At 32.9% G+C, this 19062-nt stretch overlaps 1 protein-coding gene across 1 annotated transcript; it reads right to left on the bottom strand.

Moving 5' to 3' along the window:
* Positions 1–274: 274 nt before the first annotated feature.
* Positions 275–16424, bottom strand: LOC146534121 (membrane-bound alkaline phosphatase-like). The gene is made up of 9 exons (XM_085194251.1): positions 16252–16424; positions 6084–6163; positions 5635–5808; positions 4987–5179; positions 4203–4366; positions 2382–2712; positions 1808–2016; positions 979–1087; positions 275–561 (listed from the first exon to the last, which is right to left on the bottom strand). The coding sequence occupies exons 1-9, from the start codon at positions 16325–16327 to the stop codon at positions 371–373; spliced, it is 1527 nt and encodes a 508-aa protein (XP_085050377.1). The 5' UTR covers positions 16328–16424; the 3' UTR covers positions 275–370.
* Positions 16425–19062: the final 2638 nt, after the last annotated feature.

Genomic DNA, 19062 nt, shown 5'->3' with positions numbered 1-19062 from the left:
AAAAGTTAAAAATAGCTACTGACGTTTGCTTAAAGAGGATCGATGTGTGTAATAAATTGTGTTTGTTTTGATTTTAACATATAATTTAATATAAAAATTAAATCACCTTTACGCTGTATCCCGCTGTATATTACCAGAGGGAGGACATGGAAATAATTCATTCTTCCTGAGTGGGAATCGAATCAACAATTATCGCTTCTACAGTTAAAGTGTTGCCGCTGCACCATGATGGCCTCAAATATGCAATAAAGGCATATAAAATGAAAAACATAAATAAATACGATCATTTTTAAATATTTTGAACAAAAAGTACAATAATTCTAAGTAATCAATAACTTAAATAATTTATTAACCTAAAAGTTCACAATTATCATAATTTACAGATAGTTAAGCCGGGACCTATACAAGCTGCGTAAGCTATAGCATGGGGTATGAAATTTTGTTCATAATTCCCACTGAAGAGATGGGACCAGGGACCCTTCGCGAACACCGCTACATCATCACCTCCATGAGTCTCTCTGGCTATTGGAACCAATGATGGGTAGGTGTAATTTGAGCTATCTGTTAAAGAGATTAAGATTTTAGTTAATAATAATAAGTAGTAGTAAGTAAGTAAAGTAAAGAAAATGCATTATGTAAGTAAAGTAAACTTTCTGCATAAACATTACTTTCTCGTTTCTATTTTGCGGGCTTATGTTCCCTCTGCCTACCCTGCAATATACATTATGTAGCATATATATATTATGGCAGCGACGGTGGTGATTTCTATCATAGTATTTAATATTTTTAAGAATTTCTCCTTTTAAGTTCACGCTTTATATCTTATATAATAATATATAGCTACTATTAATAACTACCCTTCTGTGGAGTAAGCAACTTATTTTTTAATTCCGTCTTATCTTTCAATTTTTCCACTTTCTTATATTTTTTGTATATAATTTGAAATCTTAATTATAATATAAAGAATCTTCCACTTACTCATATTATCCATCATCAGATTGTGCCTCTTGAAGTTTTCGTGAGGCTTATAACCAGGTCCGTTGGCGTAACTCAACGTGGAATACGGCAAGTTATCCGAGGCATTATACTGAAAAGAAATAAATTATTATTTATATTTTTAGGCGCTAGACAGAGAAAATTAAGACATTCCGTTCTCCACTTTTGGCCTGAACGGAGAAATGTCGGTGAACGGAGAAAGGCGTAAGCACTCACTCATTGACTTAGAAGCTTATTTTTCTTGTACCATAGACCTGGTATATTTGACATTCCTTTCCATCTTGAGACAAAAACAAATGGAAAACAAAGTAATTGTATAAGATGACCCTTTTCCTCTTTTGAAATATGGACACTTAAAAACATCTTCCATAATATCAATTTGTGGAAAGTTATTCAATTTACTCTCGTAATATAATTTATACTGCAATATTAGCGGCTTATAAAATGCAATTAATATGCTAATAGATATTTAAACTCGAACAGCATAGTTTTATAGGAAAACGTGAGGACGAGAAGTTAACGGGGACTAAAAACTTAAATAAAATGTATAGCTACATAGTGGCGCAGTGGCAAACAATGAAGACTGGCTGTACGCACCAGAACAACTGATAGAGAAGCACGACTAAGCTTTCGACTTGCGACGCTTTGAGTATATGCTGTGTCCCTGCACCACGACTGGTCTCCCTGGAATCCCGTCACTCAACACGTAATGCCTCTACAATTAGTGGGTACGGAGTGCCTTAACTCTTACTTTAAACTACTACAGTCTACACTACTATATGAGAGATACATAAAAAAAAACAATATATACCTTCGCGTTGGCAAGTCCAAGAATATCTGATCCACGTTTACTATAACCGCTGTAGCTCATCGTGTGACTGTGGTCGGATGTCACTACTATCAGAGTTTCGTCCAAATTGACCATACGTAGAGCATCTTCCACAGCTTTTGCCAGTTCAGCTGTTTCGTCGAGAGCTTTACGTGCTTTTGTTTCGTGATGGGCAGTATCTATTCTGCCTCCTGTAAAAATATGAATAGCATATAGCATTAAAATCTTAAGTTGAAAAGGACAATCAACTTGACACGTGATGCTATTAGATTAAAATCAACTTCGATACGGCGTTAAGTTACGGACAATATGTCTGCCTAAATAAAAAATTGATATATTGAAATTTTATTAAAAAGATTAAAGATATGTAACTGCGATAAAAATAAATAAATCACGAAGAATACTGATCCACGAACAAGTTGGTTGTGGTTATACTAAGAAGAATGAGTAAGTAACAAGTCTTATAAGTTTTATTATTGTTTTTTCAGCTTTGTTCTTAGTTAAAATCTATATCAAATTAATTAAAAATTTGAAAATATGAATGTTTAATAATAACCTTCAACAAACAACACATATCCATGATTTTTACGTGACAAAACTTCTATAGCTTTTTGAGTCATTTCACTTAGTGTTGGGTCGTCGTCTTCTGCCTCCAGATGGTAAGGCATGTGGTCGAAGGAAAAGAGGCCGAGGACGCTATCGTGCTTCTTATTCAAATTAAAAAGTTCATTCTTGTTATAAATGTATTTTGGATATGATCCCAGACTCTCCTTCTTCAAAAGCCATTCTCTTATGAGGTTCCTTCCATCATTTCTAATGCCGTAACGGCCTCTGATGTCCCTTTCAGTGTGAGGGTAGAAATTCTTTCTTCCACCACCAAACACTACCTGTTAATGGAAAAAAAAAATAATATGTTTTATTTAAAACCGCCATGGCGAAGTGGCACAGCGTCTGATTGTGACAGTTGTGGGTTCAATTCCCACTCGGATAAATAATTAAAATTTTAATAATTATTTTCATTTTCTCGCTCTGGTAACAAGACAAAAGAAATTATGATTAATATTTTAAATCTTGACTTAACAAAACATAATATATAGATTTTTAGTCTTTCTTATAATTGAAAAAAAATGTAGAGTAAGCACTCTATTCTGTTCTATGTATCTCAAAAGTCATGAACATACGTCATGCTTCATCTTGTAATCAGCAGAGAAGCAGAAAGAACTTCTTGTCAATCTAGTGACACTCCAATGTTCTTGAGAATTAAGTCACATGACTATTCAACTAGTTTTCTAAGAAAACTTTCAAATAATAAAATTTGAAAGTTTTCATTCAGCAATAAAGCTTAGAGTATTATTGATAGCCCCTTAAATATATAATAAATTATTTTGAGGTTCAGAATTTCGAACGAAAATTGTTAAGGAGTTTTTATATTTGGCTTTAATGACAAATTGCATTTATTTTTTAGCTTCACGCTGAATTTCGCACAGAGCAGAGTAGTCAGAGAAAGCTTGGGGTCCTAGTGTCAAGACACTCCGTCTCTATTAAACACTTTCCGCCGATTTTTGGAGGCATTTCGTGTTCTCCTACATCACGACTTACATCTTATATTTAAATGTATTAATTTGTTTTTAAATTTATTCGACAGTCAACGTACAATGTATTGAATTAGGTTTGAAAGTGGCGAAAAGATTGTTTTTATATTAGATTTCTCTTTATATTTAGGAAAAAATCCTAGTATAATATGATCAATTCCAACAGTGTGCTAACAAATAACAATAAATTACTTAGCCTTGTAACGTTTTAGGGAAATTACAAATAAGGATAATTGAAGATTAGTGACTAATACAATTAGAATTACTCTCATCCATCTTTATCTTGCTCTTTGGAAAACTCCAAGGTTTTTTCTTTAATATTTGTATATTAATGATGTCGGTCTGGCTGTAATCTTTTTTTCATAAATTAAATTATATTCGTCTTATGGCTTAAAATTTATGACCTCTAATGAAAATAGTCGGTCGACCCATTAAATCCATGTTGGACCATGAAAATATTTTAATATAGCTGCCTTCTTTTATAATTATATTAAAATTTACAAATTGTAGCACCATAAATTACAAGGTTCTTTTAAGACTGATGTACAGACGCTCGACTATAAGATACCTGTACTAACTTGATTTGAAAAGCCCAAATAGTTGAAAGTGAAACTTTTCGCCCAAACTTCAAGAGATTTGGGGGGAGCAAGCAAATGTAATAATTAATTCTCCAGAGTGTGAATTGTGAATCCACAACCGTCGCCTTTACAGTCACTGCGCCACAACGGCCTCAATAAACAAGGAAACAAGACCAAATGACGTATGCTACCGTATATTGAACTTACATCAATATTGCTGCCCACGCGTCCCCTAACCAGCTGACTGGCTATGTCCTCACACCTAAGGCCATGCCGAGGCATGTCAGCATCCGCTTCCCATTTTCTATCTGCTGAGTGAGCGTAGGCTGCCGCTGGTGACGCATGTGTCACCCGTGTGGTTGTGACAATACCTGGAAAAATAAAAAATAAAAACTGAAATTTGGGTAAAATAGAATTTCAATCCGAGTCTTAAGTACACGTAACGGTAACGGTAGCGTCCAAAGGCTCTACAATAATAATAATTAGGGGGTTACATAGGTCAAAAAAAAATGGAAGGGCAGGATTCAAACCTATTTCCCAGATGCAGGGTATTTCTTTAATTATACATACTTAAGCAAAATTAGGAAACATAATTTCTATTGTTATAAGCCATAATTCACCTTGAAAATAAATACATCCATAATTTTGGGCATTTTGTAAGTAATTATAAGTCTATTACAGTGTGTGACCTAGTATTGTGATATAATGGTACATTATTTTTAAATTTACTTGTATAAGTGATTTTTGTCCCAATTGTAGTATGTCTGGCTTTGTTTCAGATTCGAACCCACGGCCAATGAGTGAAAGAGAGATTTTTTTAATTTTTATTTCTTTAGATTCACGCTCTATCCCGTACATAGCAACGTAGATTGGGGAATATGGGAACCTGTGCCTAATGATTAGCTGATTTATTTTTTTTAGTTTTAAACAAAACTAGAATTATCTCGAGTAAGTTATCACACAGTTCATAATATCATCAAAAATATTTTACCAGTAGATTTTCCAGCTTTTTGCGCCCATTCCATCAGTCCCGTCACTGAGTTACTGGTATCCCTCTGTCCCTCACAATCCCCTCTTTTGACAGCAGCACTCAGGCCTACAGTTCCACTGTTGGCCTTTACACCAGCTAGGTAAGCTGTGCCACTGCATGCTGAATCAGCTACATTATGATCTACACAATAGGTCTGAAAATACAATAATTATAAGTCTTTTTGCAATTTCTTATCGTAGACCATCGAGGCGTGTGACACAAGCGTTTGAATATATACGTAACGGTTTTGGGTTTGATTCCCACTCGGGGTGATGTATTATTTTACAAAGAATATTTTCATTTCTTTGCTCTGGTAACAATTCTGCCACTTAATACACAATACCTCAAAAATGAAACAAAATGTCTTAAAACTAGGTTTCCTCTGCCTACCCTGCTATATGCGGAAGACAGCGTGAAGATGAATAAAAAAACTTATAGTAAAACAGGTATAATTACAGTAAAGAGATGTACTGTATGCGATGCTGTGGGTTCAAATCCTGCTACATTCAAATATTTATAGGTTTTCAAAAGACAAATACTTGTCTTTCTTGTGTAGAATAACACTTTATTTACTCTTATAAATAATAAAAGAAATAATATCAAATTTACCTTGGCCAATCCTGTAAAAGGGAAGCTTTCAAAGCTTAATTTTACTTCCTCTCCTAAGTGTCCATACTTTCTGCCAAGATATACCCTCGTCGCAGCTAGCGTGGGTATACTCATGCCATCACCTAAGAAGAAGATAACGTTCTTCGCGATTCCGGTGTTTAGCGGCGTTGCTACCTGAAAATAGTAGAAAATATTTTAACATATACTTAAATACTTTTTAGTTCTTAATAAATAATTTATTATTATTATTATACTAACACAGTCGTGGCGCAGTGCCACAAGCATGCGACTGTAAATTTGATAGATTGTGGGTTCGATTCCCACTCGAGGAAATGAAATATTCAATATTTCTTTATTCTGGTATCAAGGCAAAGCGATATAATATAATAAAAAATATCCTTAGATCTCATCTGTCATGATTTTATAACGATTTTAAATATATTAGATACCTTTGATTTTAGTGTCCATTGAGCCTGTATTCTCCAATATTCTTTGTTTTTTTCATCCAATAATGACTTAGGTAGATTATCTGTAAATTAAATCATACATATGAGAAATTGAAATGAAATGAAATGAAATGAAAATTTATTGCCAAAAATGTATGAAAACAGTCACCAGATACAATAAATCAATCCTATTTAACACAGCATTCAATTAAATAATTTCTGGTTTTATGAACTCTGGTACCCATTGTAAGATTTAACTTGTGTTATGGGTACCAGTGCTCTTACAAATTTTAAATGATCTAGGAATCGGTAGATCAATCAAACATCTTGTGTCTGGTTGGTTAATTATTGTATGAAAAACACAATACAAATGTAAGAAAAAAATAAAATTAAATTAATAAAAGTAGGAAAACTTATGGATGCACATTTGTAGTAAAAACCTCATCAAATGAAAACATATCTTATTCTATGTACTTATTTTCATAAAAATTATATAACATTTTTTTATTTAATCAGCTTCACGCAAATCAATTTAATTGATAATTTTTTTTTTTTTTTTTTATATATATATAGAATAGTTTTATTATAAAATAATAAAACTAATTTAATTATAATAATTTAGGTGCTAACTCTACGAATCATAACTTTTTGCTTTATCAAAATCAATTGGACACACTATTTACTGTGTAGGTAACAGTTATCGTATATAATATAGTAATATAATATATTTAATTTACGTTTTTATTTAAAATAGAGTCTTCAAAATATTAGCTTTGCTAAAATGACGTAGGTCTGGCGACTCTGGGATCTTCGGCTATAACACACGACATCAACATCCACGTCTCTATTTATCCTCTACTGGATCGAGAAGTGAAAAATATATATTTTTTTATTTTACGTGTACAGAACTAAATGCCACCTTTATCCTATTAGAGCGTAGAAATGAAATTATATTTTTATTAATAACTAGCGGACGCGCGCAGCTTCGCTTGCGTATTTAGGGGTGAATTCTAATAAACCACAAAACATGTGTTCAATGAAATATTTTTAAGAGTCTAAATTTCAAATTTTATAAAAATCGGTGGCGATTTAAAGATTTTTCCATACAAACTTTCAACCCCTTATTTGCACCCTTAGGGGGTGAATTCTAGAAAACCATGCAACATATGTGCAATTAAATATTTTTAAGAGTCTAAATTTCAAATTTTATAAAAATCGGTGGCGATTTAAGAATTTTCCCATACAAACTTTCAACCCCTTATTTGCACCCTTAGGGGGTGAATTCTAGAAGACCATGAAACATGTGTTTAATTATATACGTTTAAGAGTCTGAATTTCAAATTTTATAAAAATTGGTGACGATTTAAAAAAAACCTATACAAACTTCAACCCTTTATTTGCACTCTTAGAGGAAGAATTCTAGAAAACGATGAAACACGTGTTCAATTAAATACTTTTAAAAATCTAAATTTCAAATTTTATAAAAATCGGTGCCGATTTAAATTTTTTTCCATACAAACTTTGAACCCCTATTTCACCCCTTTAGGGTTAAAACTTTTCAAAATCCCTTCTTAGTGGATGTCCAGATTACGAAAGTCAACTTCTGTCCAAATTTCACGTTTCTACGCACAGCGGTTACGGCTGTGCGCGCGTCTTACCTCAGTCAGTGAGGACAAGTCCTTTTATATATATAGATTATATTTATATATTAGAAATTATAATTTTTTCTTTAAGCGAAGATTGAACCTATAACCATCGCGTCTACGATCACACACTTTAACTGTGTTCATGGACATTCAATTGACAATTATAACAAACGTTATAAAAAAAAAGTTATTTATCACCTATTAAATTTAGCTTCGATAGTGTCAAGGTAGCAGCACATTCAGTGCACGTAATAAATCAATGAAATTGTAACATATTTTCTAACTAATAGCCTTGTCCTAAAGCTAAAGAGTTCTTTCGACATTTTACGTGATGAGAACTGTTAGTAAATATCAGAGTCACGCTGTATTCCGCTCATAGCAGGCTAGGCAGATGGAACCTAGCGTTAAGACATTCCGTTCCCCAATTTCCAATTTTGTGTGTTGAGTAATGGAAGTTAACGTTGGACTTTTGCGTTGGTGCTAGAGCGAAGAAAACAAATAAATTATATTTTTTATTTGTGTCATATAGGATAAAATTGTTATCTATATATATAAAAGGACTTGTCCTCACTGACTGAGGTAAGACGCACGCACAGCCGTAACCGCTGTGCGTAGAAACGTTACATTTGGACAGATGTTTACTTTCGTAATCTGGACATCCACTAAGAAGGGATTTTGAAAAATTTTAACCCTAAAGGGGTGAAATAGGGGTTGAAAGTTTGTATGGAAAAAAAATTAATCGGCACCGATTTTCATAAAATTTTAAATTTAGATTTTTAAAAGTATTTAATTGAATACGTACAACGTAAAAATACGTACGTACGTACGTAAAAATACGGAGGGGAGGGGCGCCACTGTGCCACGGTTCGCATCGTTCTCTGTAGTATTTTACGTTTTAAAAATTGAATACGAGTTTATAGTCATTAAAAAGTTTTATGTGACAATTAACAAGGCATTAAAGTTAGCACATAAGCTTTACATTGTAATGGGAGACCTAAATGCAAAAATAGGACATCCCAAGCAAGAAGAATATCTTATCACGAAACCAAATGGGTATGGAATAAGAAACACAAGAGGACAGAGATTAATGGATTTCGCCATAGAAAACAAGCTCGCAATCCTAAACACTTATTTTAAGAAAAAAACTAAAAATAAATGGACCTGGCAGTCACCAGGCGGCAACTACAAAAACGAAATAGACTTCATACTATCAAACAGACCACACATTTTTCAAAATATAGAAGTTTTAAATATTAATTACCCATCTGACCACAGACCAGTTAGAGCAACAATAATGCCACATTACTTAAAGAAGAGTAGAAGTCAATATAAAAATCAATGTGCATCCTTAAAAAACGAAGAAGAAATAATAAAATATAAAGAGTGTCTCGTGTGTTATAAATCTCATTATCCTCTAGATTTACAAAAAGATCCTTGTATACAAACATATTATGACAACTTAGTGAAAATCATCACTAAAAGCTTACATGCCGCGCGAAGCACTCAAAAAATAGTCGGTATCAATTCAAAAATTATGTCAAAACAAACGTTATCCTTACTGAAAAGAAGACAAGAACTTCAAAAAACAAAGTATAAAACCAGAGCAATGAAAAACAAACTCGCAGCTCTTTACAAATTAGCGAGCAAATATATAAAAAACGATTATATCAACCATAGATATAACACTATCCACAAACATCTAAAGCAAACAGGAAGCACAAAAAAAGCTTACAAAGAGCTTAGGACGAATAAAACCTGGATTGATATACTGGTTTAAATCGTAACGGTATGAGATCATACAATCGAAGAGACATAATCTCAATTGCAACTGATTTTTATAAGAGCCTCTACCGTCAACGAGCGCCCTCAAATGATAGTGTCTATAATAACAAAAACCCCGTAATGGCCAACAGAAATGATATACCTAGAATCGAAGTGAGCGAAGTCGAAAGTACATTGCAAAGTTTAAAAACTGACAAAAGCCCCGGCCCGGATCATATAACTAATGAAGCATTAAAAATTGGCTCTGTAACGCTAGCCTTGCCACTGACAGAGCTGTTCAATGGAATTATAAAAACTGGAGTAACTCCCACTCAGTGGTCAGAATCACACATTATCCTACTATACAAAAAAGGCGATCCAAAAGACATAGGAAATTATAGACCAATTAGCATGTTATCCAGTATTTACAAGCTGTTCTCCTCATTAATAAATCAGAGAATCAGCAAAACACTTGATGCAAGTCAATCGGTAGAGCAGGCAGGCTTCAGAAAAAACTATTCGACAATAGACCATATTCACACTCTAGAGCTACTAATACAGAAGTATCAAGAAATGAGAAAACCACTCTATATTGCTTTTATCGACTACCAAAAGGCTTTCGATACAGTATCGCATGACAGCATATGGCATTCACTGACAACACAGATGGTGGAAGATAAATATATAAAAATTATAAAGAGCATATATGGAAACAGCAAAAGCAGGATAAAATTGGAAACAACCGGACCTTGGTTTCCAATACAAAGAGGAGTAAGGCAGGGAGACCCACTGTCTCCAAAGCTATTTATAGGAATATTAGAGTCAATTATAAATCAACTTGACTGGGAAAAATGCGGCTTAAAAATTAAAAAGGAATATTTAAGCCACTTAAGATTTGCAGATGACCTAGTATTGCTATCCGAGTCAACCTCAGAATTACAAAGCATGATAGAATCACTCAACGAAGTAAGTAAAAAAAGTGGTCTGGAAATGAACAAAACCAAAACTATGTTAATGACAAACAGCATCAAAAGAGACATAACAGTAGAAGGTATACCGCTTGAATATACAGAACAATATATATATCTTGGTAAACATATTTGTTTTGAGCGAATAAGTAACGATTTAGAAGTGGAAAGACGAGTGCAGCTTACGTGGAATAAATATTGGGGCTTAAAAGAAATATTTAAGAGCAAAATGTCAGTTGAAGTTAAAACACATGTCCTGAACACCTGTCTGTTGCCATGCTTATTATATGCTTGCCAGACCTGGAAATTTAATACAAAAACAAAAAGAAAAATATTAACTTGCCAGAGAGGTATCGAACGCAGTATGCTAAATATCAAGAAAATGCAAAAGATAAGACATACAAAAATTAGGAATTTAACAAAATCCACAGATGGGCTAGTTAAAGCACTAACACAAAAATGGAAATGGGCAGGCCATGTCGCGCGTCTACAAGACCAAAGGTGGACGAAAAAAGTAACAGCTTGGCCGGGACCACACGGATACCGTAGAAAAGGGAGACCCCACGCTAGGTGGGAAGATGACATAATCAGGATAGCTGGAACAAACTGGACACAAAAAGCCCAGTCAAGGGAAGACTGGGCATCTTTGGAGGAGGCCTTCACCTGCACAGGGGTTCTTGCTTAACACTAGAAGCGCCGCCGTCCCATTTTTGACCCAAACGCAAGGTTGATTGTATATAACTTATTTATTTGTTAATTTATGTAGATGAATTTTTTTTACTATTACCAATTTTACACCTTTATTTAATTAAAAATATAAATAATTTTATAGCAGTCATACTTTTTGAAAAAAAATTAGATTTACCTAGAACTGCCGCTGGGTCATTTTTGTCCCGCCATTATTATTTTATTATTTGAGGATATAGTTTGACATATTTTCATGGAAAATGGAGGGGAAAGGGCAATGCGGGGGCGGAAAAAAATTTAATAGTAGGTTTAGCAGTCAATGCCTAAGTTTTTAGGGTTCTGTAGCTTTTAAGGAAAAAAACCCTTATAAGATCATTTTTGTGTCCATCCGTCTGTCTGTGCCTTTATCTCAGGAGTGCTTGGAGAAATCGAGTTGATATTCATATGAGTATATGAATATGAACTATATGACGAACTACAGTCCCTTGATTTCCTGAAAAAGCGCCCTTAAAAAAAGATATGACTATTTATATAGTAAAAAACATGTATTTCGACACTATAAAAGGAATCAAATTAATAAGGTACTTTCAGTTAACTTAGAATTATGAAATTTGGCAGCTACCATCTACATGTAGTACTAGTACAGGAAAAAATCTGAAAACTATAAATTTATGTATAAATCTTTAAAAATAATAGCCTGAAAAGTGGGGTAAAATTGGTGTCAATACTAAATTCTGCCGCTAGTCCAAGTGAGGTATCAGATGAAAGGATGACTAAGCTAGGCTTGAATTTCAGAAAAACACTTGATACCAAATGTGGGCAATTGTAGGGTAGGTAGAGGGAACCTGGGAACCTAGTGCTATGCACTCCGCTGGCATTTTCCGCCGAATTCTGGAGGCATTACCACGCAATGTTATAAATCATCTGTGATGTATCACTGATGAAGAATATATTAATGCATTACTTGGCCTAATAATAATATTAACTAATTTCAATAACTTATAATTTTGTAAGAGTTATTCAGTTAGTTGTCACGCTCTTAGAACGTATTAGAAATATTTGATTCTTTTTTTGTGTTTTATTTTTTGGTACTTTTATGTTTGTAAAAGAATAAGAATTGATTATTAAATATGGTCTACATATTTTACGAATTATTTTAATAATATTTTTTTTGTATTATACCAACAATCAACGTAATAAGTAGAATGGGACAAATTTGTCACGACGGCGGTTCAAGGGGGGTATCAATCTTCGGCACTTCTAGTGTTAATACATAAACATCAATAGATATAGATATATAAATAAACAAAAAAGTAAATCTAAAAATAGTGATAATAAAAGTTAAAATGTAAGATAAATAAATAAATAGATATTAAATATATGATTAGATATAATAAACGCACTAACAAATTTACTAACTACAATATGCTAGAAAACAACTAAAACTAAAACTAACGAAAAATTTTTATTTATATTCTATGAAATGTACCTAACTACCAAATAAGGATGCAAGAAATAAAAGGCTTTTTATTTTTATTTTATTTTTTATTATTTATTATAATTGAATACGTGTTTCATCGTTTTCTAGAATTCTCCCCCTAAGGGTGCATATAAGGGGTTGAAAATCTGAATAATAAAGATATCTAAAGAATAAAAATCTGAATAATAAAGATATCTGAAGAATAAAAAAGTCTGTACAGAATTTTTTTTAAATCGGCACCAATTTTTATAAAATTTGAAATTCAGACTCTTAAAAGTATTTAATTGAACATGTGCTTCATGGTTTTAGAATTCTCCCCCTAAGGGTGCAAATAAGGGGTTGGAAGTTAGTATGGAAAAATCTTCAAATCGCCACCGATTTTTATAAAATTAGAAATTTAGACTCTTAAAAATATTTCATTGAACACCTGTTTTATGGTTTATTAGAATTCACCCCCAAAATAAGCAAGCGGAGCTGCGCGCGTCCGCTAGTTTATATAATATACCTATGCATACTTTATTTAGAATACTCACATATATAACTGAGTAAACTCCTATTTACCAATAATTAACTTTCTACTTGATTATAGCAAAAAGTAAAGGAAATATATAAAACTATTTTATTAATTTATATCAAGTACGATTTTTACACTTTTTGCTTAGTTCAACGGTTTCTTATATTAAAAATCGAATCTTTTTAACAAGCTGGTACTAGGTCGGTTTGTAACCGTGTTATGTTTGTATCTATGCATGTATATAAGAGTTTGAGAAAATTTTAAAAAATAATTAAATAAAATAAATCATAAACCAGCTTCACGCTGTATCCCGCATACAGCAGGGCACGCAGAGGGAACCTAGAGTTAAGTCACTGCGTTCCCCACTTTCTGCTGAATTCTGGAGGCATTGCGTGTTGAGTGGCAGAACTCCACGCCCTTTGCCTCGACACCAGAGCGAAAAAATGGAAATATAAACGTAAATAAATATTTCACTTCCTCGAGTGGGGATCGAACCCACGTCGCATTACAGTCACACCCTTGTGCCGCTGCGCCACTACGGCCTCATATATGTTTTTTATAACATTCACAATCTAGACTTGTTTCTTTTTCCTTTTTTTTAGTTTTTTTACAAGTCCTAAAAGTGGAGAGACTTAACGATAGGAACCGGATAGGCAGAAGGTACCTAATGTAAAGACACTCCTGCTCCCTTCCTCACTTTTCGAGACACTGCGTGTCGTTTGGTGGAACTTAACGCCGCCCTTTGTTTTGTTATCAGAGCACGTAAATGATAATAATTCATTCCTCCAAATGGGAATCGAAGCCACAACCGTTGCTTGTACAGGCTCACATTCTGCCCCTGCGCGTGGACTGAAGTTCTTAGGAGTGACCTAGGTTTACTATTGTTGTGATAATATGGATAATAAAGATTTGGAACTCAATTGTCTTCTTATCATTTTTTTACAGATTTAAAACATCAAAACTCTTATAAGACATTACGTTTAAACATATTTTATAATGTTTACAATGACGAAATGCAAAACAATAATTTGGTACGTGAGGTACCGTGGTAAGCGAACCTTGGCCTTCTTGGGAATCGCCTGTCAATGGTCGATTGAATTCGCTTTTTATAAACGACTGTAATTGTCATTGAAATTGAACGTAACATTAATAATATTATTATATTGACTGAAATTGTAAATTATATCTTTATAATGCACTAAGTACCTATTAGTTAGTGTTTTTTTGTTATTAAGGTAAGTTAGGTTGATTGGGTAGTGAAGTGTCAAAACACTCCATATCTCATTTTTCGTCCAATTTTGAAACATTACGTATTACGTGATGGAATTCATCGCGGTGGTTTATCTCGTTACCGGAAGTAATTATGCCCCACAATAGGAATTGAACCGAAAACTATCATTTTGTCGTCATTTTCAGACGATATACCCCTGCGGAAATGATAATATTAAATATTTAATTCCTAAATGTGTCACAATCGTCACGAACCCATAACCGTCGCGTTACAGTCACTCAGTTGTACCCCTGAACCACGTTGGCCTCTAATAAGCCGTGCAAAGTGTTTTGAACCTTCTAACTAGGACGGGCACGAGCACACATATTTACAATCCCTGATAGATTCATTAACATAATCTAAAGTAAACATTCAATTTGTGTATTGATATATTTTATCCTAATTAACATTACTATGTGTTTTAAGTCCAAATTATTATTTATTTATATCAGACACTATGGGTAAAATTAGAGAGTGAAGCTAGTGACTCATTTTCTTTGGTGGTGGTGGACTCAAGAAGGCGCGGGTTCGATTTCCGCTACGTTCAAATCAGTAAAACGTATATATCCTAATTACACCACTGCACTGTATTATATGTAAATAGAAAGTAAGTATAATATGTAAATAAAAACTAAGTAAGTATAATATGTAAATAGAAACTTGTTGTTCTCCTTCGTATTGCGGATATTACGGATTCGAATTAAAAGTAATAGCAAACGGCTTATAGAGATATGTAACATGGCAGAAGGTCACTCAGCACAGATTATATTACAGCTATTACCTACTTATTAGATTGAAATTATGAATGAAAACTTTGTTTTTTTTTTCTTATTAAATCATAATTGTAATGTTTTAGTTATTATTTAAAAACTAGGGAGCTGCTTTCGACGTCACTCGCTTGAACTACACAATTATCTATTAATGAATCTTATTTTCTTTTAACTCAGTAACTTATATATTTACATATAAGTATAGGTAAACGCGACTATTTATTTCGTTGCTCTGAAAACAAGACAAATCGCGGCCTTGAGTTTCGCCACTCATCATGCATTGCCTCAAGAATTCGGTGGATAGTAGGTAACGGACGGTAAGTATCTCAATGGAAAATGCAGTGCCTTAACACTAGGTTCGTAGTTTCGTGAAAGCGTGAAACTAAACAAAAATATATCTCATATGATGAACTTATGACAGCTTCGCGAAATAATTTCTCAATAACGATAAGATAATTATAATTATTTTGTACAGTAATTATTTTATTAAACAACAATATAACAATGCTAATTGAAACATATTAGCTTATGATTTTATTTGTATTTATCGTATTTTGTATGAAGTTCAAAGTTAATAATGTCAATATTGATTTAAGTCAATAAACATAATTATAATAACTTCATGATTTTTTTTGGCAGTAGGAACCTAGTCCCTTTCTCATTTTGCTCCTAAGCGGACAAATAATTTCTCTTAGGGATTCGAACACACAATCGTCGCGCTTACAATGTTATGTACGAAATATAAATAAGTATATGTATGTGCTAGTAATAATTAAATAAATTATTTATTAAACAATATTCAATACATTTATCAATACAAATATTTCAAATCAATAAAGATATATATTTATATGAGATGTCGATTATTTATACAAGGCAACAAAGCGTGTGACAGTAGACGCGACAGTTGTGGGTTCGATTCCCATTCTGCGGAATGAAATATTTAATATTTTAATTTCCTCGCTGATAACAAGGCAAAGAGTTAAACATAATAAATCATTCAATAACAATAAATCTATACAAATTATAAGAATTAAATATTTGATATTAATTATTAATTATATTAAGTACTTACTTGCGCCTCTCACGTTTCTGGCACTTGTGTAAATAACTGAACACACTAAAACTGTTATTATAAAGTTAAAAATCATTGTTAAATTTAATAATTTTGATGGTTAAATTAATCTTTGGGTTATTATTTGAACTATAGTTATATATCATAATGCACATTAACCCACTGTAACGGTTAGTTCGACACTGGCGGGAACATTCCTTTCAATTTACTTAAAAGTGCATTTTCGGCGTAACAGACACTTGCGTAGAGTCGACATTAGTGTATTATAATTTAAGTTTGTAGTTAAGTTTTATACGGTTGTTAATATTAAAGTATATTATTCATTATTTAAAGTATACTATTATAATAATAATAACAGTGGTAATTAAAAATACTGTAGTAAATTAGAAAAGGAAAAGGTAATGATTTTACATTATTACCTTTACTTTTTCCTTTTCTAGTTTTACTACCTTATAATTATAATTATTATTTTTTAATATAAATGAAGATTATATGCTTCGATTATCTACAAATTCTAATCTCACTCCCATATACCTATATATGTTTAAGTTAACATACATAGTTAGTTATAGCAAAATTGTCTCTAAGCCAGTGGTAGCTTTCATTCGACGATTCAAAGAGCTTATAAAAGTCTATTAGAATAACGCACATTTTGAATTTGAATTCTGGGACCAATTAAACCAAACTTTGTCTTTAACATTATGTATATATCACAAAATGATCTCTATTCGCCCTGGAAAATGAAATACTTTGTCGAATTAAAAACTAAATATAATATTTTCGACGCCATGTATTACTCTGTGATCTAAATAAAATAATTATGTTATACAGCTGCTGTGTCGTATATATTAACAGTGTGACAGTGTACGGTTGAGTCCCTTTTTTGATATGCCTATTAGCAATGCTTTATCGGTTATAGTGTACATATACGGTTATGGATATAGCAAACTCATAGACAATGATTAAAGCTTAATTGTCGTTACATTAAAAATAAAGCAAAAGTAAAGAAAACTTAACGCTAAAATGATGTTTCATTTCCTACCATATTTTTGGTATATTAAATGGCAGGACACAACACCGCATTGGGTCTACCAGAGCGAGGAAATGAAAATAAATTAAATATATTCATCTCCCTGAGTGAGAACCGAACCCGTAACGTATGCGTTGTGCGTTAAGCGCGTTCGCACCGCGTCACGATGACGGTTTGATCGTCGTTACCTTAATAAAAAAATATTTTTTGGCTTCACGATCTATTCCACACATCGCAGGGTAGGTAGAGGGAATCCGTTAAGACATTCAGTTCCCATTATAAGACTTCCGTTCTCCACCGCTGAATTTTTAAGGTTGTCTTTTCACCAGGGCGAAAAAAATAAAATATTTAATAATATATTCTCCTGAGTGGAATGAAACCCGCGACCGCTACGTTTACAGAGACAAACTTGTGCTACTGCGCCACGAGCGACGACTCCTTAGGTACAAATAATTATTTATATAGAATTGAATCAATATCTAAATGGAACCAGAATTTCTCTTTAATAATGATAAATATCATGTATTTACAACGTTATTGTATTTCCCATTTTGGATATACCAAGTATTAAGATACCTATTTGAAGTCTATATTTATATTATAAAAGGAGAGAATTTGTTTGGTTGAACGCGTTAATCTATATATATAAAAGGACTTGTCCTCACTGACTGAGGTAAGACGCACGCACAGCCATAACCGCTGATGATGGAAACGTGAAATTTGGACAAATGTTTACTTTCGTAATCTGGACATCCACTAAGAAGGGATTTTGAAAAATTTTAACCCTAAAGGGGAGAAATAGGGGTTGAAAGTTTGTATGGAAAAAAAATTAAATCGGCACCGATTTTTATAAAATTTGAAATTTAGATTTTTAAAAGTATTTAATTGAACACGTGTTTCATCGTTTTCTAGAATTCTCTCCCTAAGGGTGCAAATAAGGGGTTGAAAGTTTGTATGGAAACATCTTTAAAACGCCACCGATTATTATAAAATTTGAAATTTTGACTCTTAAAAATATGTAATTGAACATGTGTTTCATGGTTTTTTAGAATTCACCCCCTAAGGGTGCAAATAAGGGGTTGAAAGTTTGTATGGAAAAATCTTTAAATCGCCACCTATTTTTATAAAATTTAAAATTTAGACTTTTAAAAATATTCCATTGAACACATCGTGGTTTATTAGAATTCACCCCTAAATACGCAAGCGAAGCTGCGCGCGTCCGCTAGTTATTTATAAACCTATAAAAAATAAGAGTTATAGCACTCCATTCTCCACTATCCGTCTCTATTCGAGACACTGTCTATTGTCTACCAGAGCGGGAAAATAAAAATAATTTAGCAGTCAAATGCTGTTTCACAACGTATGACGTTATTCTATGGAGAGAAAATAAACATTTTCAACATTTCACTCCCCTCAGTGAGAATCGAACCCGCAACCATCGCGTTTACAGTCACATTTATATGCTACCGGGCTGCGACGGCCGTGACTATTAATCACGCAGTATAAGTATATCATATTAGTAGATACAAAAGTATCTGTGTAAATATTTTACTTCCACTTAATGTTTTGATAACAGCCCTGCAATCTAATCTCAAGGCAATCTACGTGATTGATACCTCCTCTGAATCTATTTAGTTTTTCGCTGTATCCCGCATACAGCAGTGTAGGCAGAGGGAACCTAGTGTTAAGACATTCCGTTCCCCATTCAGACACTTCCTCACTTTCTTTAGTTTCATTCTATGTTTTTTCCGCGTTTTGCCTGGTTACCGACTAAACGGAAA

This window comes from Heliconius melpomene, chromosome 12 (assembly GCF_056956725.1).
Source record: "Heliconius melpomene rosina isolate 202511_hmr_F chromosome 12, ASM5695672v1, whole genome shotgun sequence".
In the NCBI taxonomy this organism is placed as follows: Eukaryota; Metazoa; Arthropoda; class Insecta; order Lepidoptera; family Nymphalidae; genus Heliconius; species Heliconius melpomene.
This window is presented reverse-complemented; position numbering and strand designations above follow the sequence as displayed.

What these genes read in the sequence shown, in the direction of transcription:
- LOC146534121 (XM_085194251.1), bottom strand. Translation starts at nt 16,327, where the DNA reads ATGATTTTTAACTTTATAATAACAGTTTTAGTGTGTTCAGTTATTTAC. An exon ending in AAAAGCTGGAAAATCTACTG is followed by an intron (nt 4,367 to 4,986) that starts GTAAAATATTTT and finishes TTATTTTTCCAG; the next exon opens with GTATTGTCACAACCACACGG. An exon ending in TCTGATGATGGATAATATGA is followed by an intron (nt 562 to 978) that starts GTAAGTGGAAGA and finishes TCTCTTTAACAG; the next exon opens with ATAGCTCAAATTACACCTAC.